Raw genomic sequence first — 7,224 nt, forward strand, 5'->3', positions numbered from 1 at the left:
TCCTGGCCTGTTCTGAGGGAGTCAGCCAGCCACAGCACCCCAAGCCAGGCAGCCCTGGATCTCACGAGTACCTGCAGCCGAGGTTCAGGGGGAACCTGCAGGAAGGTGCCCTGTCCCTTTGTGGGCTTATGTTATAGATGGTGGCCCAAGGATTACGCCACTGGGGCCTTAGGCAGGGTCAGAGGTGAGGCAGTGCGAGTGAAGGCTGGGCGAGACCAGTGTGCCTACAGGCTTGATGCATCCTAGCAAAAGAGGTAGGCATCTTTCCTCGGGGGCCTCCCCTAATTCCAGTCATCTCTTGGCAGCTTCTCCCCTGTGCCCCCTACAAGGTTGTTCAAGTTTGTGGCTCTAAGGACTGGGGAGAGAATGGATGGGGAATGGGAACTTGATAAGGAGGGAACAGGGAGTCTGAGAAAGGGGAAACAAGTGAGGGTGAGACAGGCATTGCAGGGAGAAGAGGCTTAGAGAAGAGAGGAAGAAGAGACAGAAGCCCAGGGGCATGACACGGCAGGGGTGGTGGGGGGTGGCGCTCAGTCAGGCTCCTCCCTGGCTCAAGCCGGCCTGCTCTAGCAGGGCCCTGGGGCTGAAGCGGCTTCAAAGGCTGGGAGGGGCGGGACATCGGTCTCCCCTCTGGGCCTGTGCTGAGTGGAACCAAAGATGCCACTGGCTCCCCTCGGCCCTCCACTCCCCGAGTTACTCTGCGCACACAGGGTCAGCTGACAACTCTGAGCACTGGGTGAGGGGCAGGTGGGAGTCAGTGGAGGGTCCTGGGAAGGTGGGGGTCCCATAGAAGGCAGGGGAGGGGAAGAGGCAGGTGTTACCAGATAGCATGGGGCTAGTGGGGACCTTGGTGAGACACTGTCCTGGAAGTCTGCAAGGGGCAGGCAGATTCACATGCAATGGGCTGGGGAGAGGAGAGGCTGAGACCTAGGTGCTGTTGCTACCAAGCAGTAACCAAGTTACTGTCCAAGTAACAAGGACAGCTGTGTACGCGTGTGTGGGTGGATGGCCCTGACAGTCCAGTAGGGTTAGGACTCAGTGCTTTCAGTGCTGGAGCCCTTGGGTTCAATCCCTCGTCGGGGGAACTAAGATCCCACAAGCTGCACAGTGAGGCCAAAAACAAAACAACTGTGGGGGAGGGAGGGTGGTAGCAGCAGGGGAACCCGATGAAACTAGGTTGAGCTGTGAGAGGGGAGATCCAGGTGTGCTGCCGTGGATGCCTTGTGACCCAGGCCCTTCCCGCCTCAGGTGAATTCAAGAACACCGACAGGTGCTGCTGGAAACACAAGTGTGCTGGGCACATCGTCCGCCCCTTCTCCCCTGACTGTGTCCACCACGACGTGCACCTGCACTCTCTCAGCCACTGTGACTGTGACTCGAGGTAAGGCCCCCTCCTCGGGAGACCAACAGCCCAGGAGTCTCTCCTGGGCAGACCCAGGCCCAAAATGTCCACTGTGGTTCCCCGTGTCAGCTCTGCCCTCCCGGCCCCAGCTTTGTAAGCCCGGCTCTGCTCCAGGGGCCGTGGGGAGGTCTTCCCGCAGCCTGGGCTGGGCACAGTGGAAGCCTGCTGTCCCTTAGGCTTCTCGCTCTGGGCCCCTGGGGAGTCATGGAGGCATGGGAGCCAGGCTGAGCCCCCTGTATGGCAGGCTGAAGGACTGCTCAGAGAAGACGAATAGCAGCTCTGGAGATGTGGGCCCAACCTGCTCCCGAGATGTGGACTCAACCTGTTTCGACATCATCCGGTCCCCATGCTTTGAACTCATCCCAGAGGAAGAGTGTGTGGAGCGGTTCTGGTACGGCTGGTGAGTTCTGGCAGGTGGAAAGGGGGCACTGGCCCCCACATTCTGTCAATCACCTTGCCCTGCTCTCCTCAATCATCTTTCCCTGCCCCCCTTCCTCAAAGGTGCAAGAGCTACAGGCCTGTCTCCGTGGCAGTGATCCACCACCCCATCCACCATGAGTGTGGGGCAGATGACCTAAACCAAGAGGAGGAGGAGGAGGAGGAAGAGGAAAGCAAGCCTCCCATCCCGACCCAGGTGGGACCCACCCCCACTGACTCCCCCACCGACACAGGCATGAGCATGATCACGGGTGCCCCTGACTCAGCAGCTCCCATCACCATCTGGCGTTCTGAAAGCCCCACTGGGAAGTCCCAGGGCAACAGGGTGATCAAGAAGATAAAGAAAAAAAAAGAGAAAGACAAGGAGGAGGAGACGGACGAAAAGGAAAAAGCAAAGGTGAAGAAAAAAGTCAAGAAGGGCAAGTTGATGAAGAAGAAAAGCCCAGTTAAATCGGAATCACCTCCGGACTTAAGCCGATCGTTAAGCCCAAGAGAGCTGGCCAGGATGTCAGAGTCCAGCCCAGACAGCCGGCAGGATCTGGAGAGTGAGGACAGTTACAATGACCCTGGGCGGGAGGAACCCTCCAGCGAGGATATTGTGGAGTCTTCATCACCCAGGAAGAGAGAGAAGAACGGGGTCCAGGTCAAGAAGCCCGGCTTGAAGACCTCGCCAGTCAAGAAGATCAACAAGAGGAGATCTCCCCCAGCATCAAACCCCAATCTCAGTTGAGGCGACCAGGGTGAAGAATAAATGCGATCAAGCCTGTAGCTGACCCCCTGCTTCTCTCTCCCTCCAACCTGGCTACTTGTGGGGGCAGGGGGCGGGCTCTGGGCATGGCTGGAGCCAAAGGGCTAAGGGGCTGTGGGGGTTTCTGAAGGGCGGTCCGTCTTTCAAGAGAAGTCCAGAGAAGGTAGGTGGGTGGGCAGGGAAGGGGCAGAGCCCGTTTCTCTGTAATATCCTAGGTCCAGGCACAACTGGGTGGGAAGGAGACAGGTCTGTGTGAAATCGACCTGGTGAAGGGCAGTACTGTGTGCAGTGATACCCCTAATAAATTGAACCTTTTAACCCACTCTGTACCACCGTGCCTGGCCTTTCCCTACTCTTAAGTGGCCCTGGGGAAGGTGCTGGTGGCATTGAAGGGAACACAATCTTCCCAGCTGGTTGGCTCTGCTCCCGCTCAGCCCTTCTTAACTGTCCCCACCCTCCCTTCTTTAAAAGATTTAAATTTATTTTTTTTGGCTGCACTGGCTCTTTGGTGCTGTGCTCAGGCTTCTCATTGTGGTAACTTCTCTGGTTGCGGAGCATGGGCTCAGTGGGATCTTCCCAGGCCAGAGATAGAACACATGTCCCGCACATCGGCAGGCATCAGGCAAGTCCCCCTTCTAGAAACCTTTTATACTTAAGGGAAAGGAACTGAATTCCTGTCAGAAGGCAAGCCCCTCCCCCCAACTCCTGCCAAGAAACAGCCAAAGGGATCTTGAATGAAGACGTCAGGTGGGAAGCCCACCAAGTATGGGCAGCAGTCCTCAGAGAAAAGGGAGGGGAAAGCCTTGCTTTCCCAGGGCCGTGAGACAAGACGTGAAGGAACACAGGAAGATCAATTCAGAACTAAAGAGGAAGCGGGCTAGACGAAGGGGCCCTCACCAGGGCTGTGTGGGCAGGATCAGGTGAGTGTAGGGCCTGTCCTGGGGCGACTCACGTAGAGGTCAGATCCCAAGGCCCAGTCAGCTAAAAGTGGGGAGAGGCGTAGGGCTCAAGTGGAGAAACCCAGATTGACTTCTGGCCTCTCCCCGGCATGGCAGAGAAGACCAGAAGGTGGTGGATGGGGTGGCCGTGTGTGAGAAGCAACAGCTGTGCAAACATTTACTGAGGTGTGATGAGGTCCCAGCCCCCGGACTGACCGTCACACCTTTTATCTCAGTCCTCACAGCTGCCCTGCTGAGGCAGGTATCCTTGTCTCTGTGTTACAGACAAGAAAGCTTGCTCAAGGTCACAGTGCTGTGATCCTAGGCGGTCTGATGCAGAAGCCACCTGCTCCTCTGTGAGTCACCACCTCTCTGAAGGCCTGGGGTCAGGGGAGCCTGCAGAGCTCCCAACACAGCTTTGAAAGCTCCCCCTCAAGAGCCGGAGACTTGGGAGAGAGAGGCTTTGTCAGGTGCTCTGTAGAAACACTGTTTATTCAAATGACAGGCAGGAAGCGGCGGCAGCAAGGGGTGAGGGCAGCCAGGTGGGGGCTGGGCAGGTCAGCACTGCTCCCCTACATCCCTCGTCATCCTGCTTTGACGGCCACCCTGCTGTTGGCACCAGGGTGGAAGTACTCGTCGTCCTGTCCCAAACTGAATAAATAGCATCCCTCTCCCCACGAGCGCGGGGGAGACTCGCGTGCTGAACTTGGCCCCGCCGCAGCCCAGAGTCAGGGGAGGGCAGAAGCCCAAAATGGCTTGTAGGGAGCAGAGCACAAAACTCCACTCTCACCTTCTTCTTCCTCTTCTTCCTCCCTGCCACACGCCGCTCCCAGCCTGGTCCCAGGACAGGCAGTCAGTGACGGCCTGGAGGAGAGGATTGTTGCCTAGCGCACACTGAGCTCAAGTTCGCAAGGCCATCTAGCCTGTCGCCCATCCAGGCTGACCACCAAAGAGAACGTCAATTCACGCCACTTTATGGACAGAAAAGGAGGGGCAGGGAGTGAGGCAGTGGGCAGCCAGGTCTCTCCCAGCCTCAGAGGTAACCAGAGTCCTAGGAGCAGGCGCCCTACCGATCCATCTCGTCCAGGAGTGGGGTGGCATCGCCAGCAATAGACATGGGGGTGCTTTCGATCATAGGGCTGGGGGAGGGCCGAGGGGTCAGCCGCTGCTTCTGTTTCCGCCGCTCCGCCTCCTTCTCCTGCAGCCACTGTTCTGCCATCTTGCCCCAGTCGATGGCTGCATGGCTGTTGGACCTGGAGGGAGAACCAGGGTGTGTGATAAAGGACTTGACTCGGCCTGCGGCTCGCCAGAAGAAAGCCCACCCCGCAGTCCCCGGGAGCCTCCATTCCCGCAGAGATGGATCTCACATCTATGGACAGCAGTATTCTTCTGGCTCCTCCCAGAGCCTAGTCCTCCGGGGGACACCACCTGGCTTACGGTTGTCAGGAGACCCAGAGCGCCCACCTCGACTAACGACCTGTCTACTGTTGGTGTACTCACTTTGGCTGCTGCTGCCGTTGCCGGGAGCTGGAGGAGGGCTGGGGTTGGGCCTGGGCAGACTGTGGGGTGGTGCTGGCCTGCAGCTGGTGGTACTGTGGCGTGGTGATGGGTTGGCTGGGCGTTGTGTAGGAGTAGCTGGGGGTCATTAGTGGTGTGGCCACTGGCTGCTGGGCTGGTGTTGGGAATACCTGGAGAAGGGTGACAGTTGAGTTTAGGTTGGGTTTTGTGTTTATTTGCTCTTCTGGTAAATTTCTGACAAGCTGAAAATCTGGGCTCTGCACAAAGCCTTCCAGCTGACACTCTCCTGAGCAGGGTGTGATTCTGAGCAGCTGAGGCAGGCCAACAGCAGGGCCCACCACTTGACCACTCGAGTCTAGAGGCTTGAGGGCTCGGGTTCCAAGATCCCAAAAGACTCCGTGGAATGGTCATGGCTTCTCTTACTCCCCTTCCCCTCAGTTGGCCCGAGAACAAGGAACACCTACTAGAGACAGCTCCTGATGCTGTGGCAGTCCCACCTGCTGTGGAGGCCCTTGTGGTGGGCCCTGCAGAGCCCAGTCTACGGACACAGGCTAGTGAAGGATGACCTTTCACCCTTCCCCACCCTCTGCAGGGCTTTTCTTCCCCAGGCCACGTACGTGGTAAGCGCTGCTGCCCCCTCCACTGCCACCGTAGCCATACTGGCTGGAGGCCCACTGCGCTGGGGTGGCATTAGGGTTCTGGCCCTGGCCCGTCACAGCAGCAATGGCATTGAACATCTGCGAGGTCATGTTCTGGGGCAGGGCGTTCACAGCCCGTGTCAGATCTGTAAGCACAAGAGGTGGAGATGGGCACGTTAGGGCACAGCCCTTCCAGCTCCATCCCTCTCACCCCCAGGCCTGGCATGAGCTCCTTACCTGCAAGGTTGATGTTGGCTGGGGTAGCATTGATAGAAGCAGGTGTTCGGGTCCTGCTGCTGCTACTGGGGGTGATACCTACAAGAAATGGCCCGAGTGAGAAGTCTCTCCAGAAACCTATTTCCAGTTTTACGTTACAACTTAGGGAGCTGGGAGAGGTACCGAGGTGGGTGCAAAGAAGGGCAGCTGGGGGAATTCCCTGGCAGTCCAGTGGTTGGAACTCTTTGCCTTTTCACTGCTGAGAGCCTGGGTTCAATCTCTGATCAGGGAACTAAGATCCCACAGCTGCACAGTGTAGCCAAATAAATACATAAGTTTAAAAAAAAAAAAAAAAAAAGGGAAGCTGTATAGGCAAAGAGAATGGAGGGCCTTCCTGATGTGAGGAGGAGGGAGTTGGAGTTGAGCTACAGCGGCAGCCTAGGCCTCCCCTTCTGCCAGAGTTAGTGTCTGTCTCCACTCAGTGCTCAGCTGTCCCTCAACTACACTCTGGGAGTCACAGAGAGCAGAGCTCACCTGGCACAGGATCCTGATAGTGGTCCTTAAACCATCTGAAAAGGCCGTTCACAGTGGGGAAGACTTGGCCCCGGTACCGGAATCCTTCTGGAGTCACAGTTACGTATTCTATCCTGGGATTTTGGAAGGAAACATGCATCAGATCCCACTTGTGGCCAGCTGCGAGCGAGTGGCCAGAGCAGATCTCCACCACGTGAAGCAGCCGCACTGGGTGCGAGGGGGAGGAGAGATGGAAGAGCCAGTCCCTGGCCCTGGAAAAGGAGGCTGCACTCTGGCGAGGCGAGGAGGCACAGAGAAGCCCAGACAAGGCCTGGAGTCAGCAGCCCCAGGTGTGCTCTCTACAGGCTGCCACAAGGCTCGCTGGGGGCCGGTCACCACCCTGGGCTGCTGTGTGACGGCACCACACAGCCGGCGAGGGGGATACAGACATCAGTGTTGGGGTGGGGGGGGCTTCCCGGGCAGCCAAGCACAGTGGTCCATGAGCCGAATGAGGTCCAAGTGCCTCTTGAGGGTGGCTGGTCGGTCCTCATTTAACACTTTGCAGAGCAGAGAGTAGATAAGAAGTTCTGGGTTCAGATCCAGTTCCAATATTGGCTCTGCCAACTCACCACCTATATGGTTTTGTACCAAGTTACTGAAGTGAATCTCAGCCTCATTTGTGAAAAGAGGATGATAACACTTAAATCTATAGCGGTTAACCTACGAGCAATAAACAAGACAGAGTGTGTAAGGCACTCATCGCAATACTGAGAACGGATTGTGATCAATAAAGCACAGCTGTCAACAGCCAGT

At 57.2% G+C, this 7,224-nt stretch overlaps 2 protein-coding genes across 7 annotated transcripts in view; one reads left to right on the forward strand and one right to left on the reverse strand.

Annotated features, from left to right (window-relative positions):
• PROCA1 (protein interacting with cyclin A1) overlaps positions 1 to 2,917 on the forward strand; it is a 7,716-nt gene extending 4,799 nt beyond the window's left edge. For all 5 annotated transcript variants that reach the window (XM_010861407.1, XM_010861410.1, XM_010861409.1 and 2 more), the window contains 3 exons: positions 1,249 to 1,381; positions 1,647 to 1,802; positions 1,904 to 2,917. In XM_010861407.1, coding sequence (XP_010859709.1) covers positions 1,249 to 1,381; positions 1,647 to 1,802; positions 1,904 to 2,570 — 956 coding nt within the window. In that variant the 3' untranslated portion in view covers positions 2,571 to 2,917. The remainder of the gene's footprint in view (positions 1 to 1,248; positions 1,382 to 1,646; positions 1,803 to 1,903) is intronic.
• Positions 2,918 to 3,997: 1,080 nt separating this feature from the next.
• SUPT6H (suppressor of Ty 6 homolog (S. cerevisiae)) overlaps positions 3,998 to 7,224 on the reverse strand; it is a 31,300-nt gene continuing 28,073 nt past the window's right edge. For both annotated transcript variants that reach the window (XM_010861414.1, XM_010861413.1), the window contains exons 33-37: positions 6,433 to 6,545; positions 5,920 to 5,997; positions 5,662 to 5,828; positions 5,027 to 5,214; positions 3,998 to 4,779 (exon numbers count right to left, since the gene is read on the reverse strand). In XM_010861414.1, coding sequence (XP_010859716.1) covers positions 4,593 to 4,779; positions 5,027 to 5,214; positions 5,662 to 5,828; positions 5,920 to 5,997; positions 6,433 to 6,545 — 733 coding nt within the window. In that variant the 3' untranslated portion in view covers positions 3,998 to 4,592. The remainder of the gene's footprint in view (positions 4,780 to 5,026; positions 5,215 to 5,661; positions 5,829 to 5,919; positions 5,998 to 6,432; positions 6,546 to 7,224) is intronic.

The sequence above is a fragment of the Bison bison genome, unplaced genomic scaffold (assembly GCF_000754665.1).
Source record: "Bison bison bison isolate TAMUID 2011002044 unplaced genomic scaffold, Bison_UMD1.0 scf7180017864472, whole genome shotgun sequence".
In the NCBI taxonomy this organism is placed as follows: domain Eukaryota; kingdom Metazoa; phylum Chordata; class Mammalia; order Artiodactyla; family Bovidae; genus Bison; species Bison bison.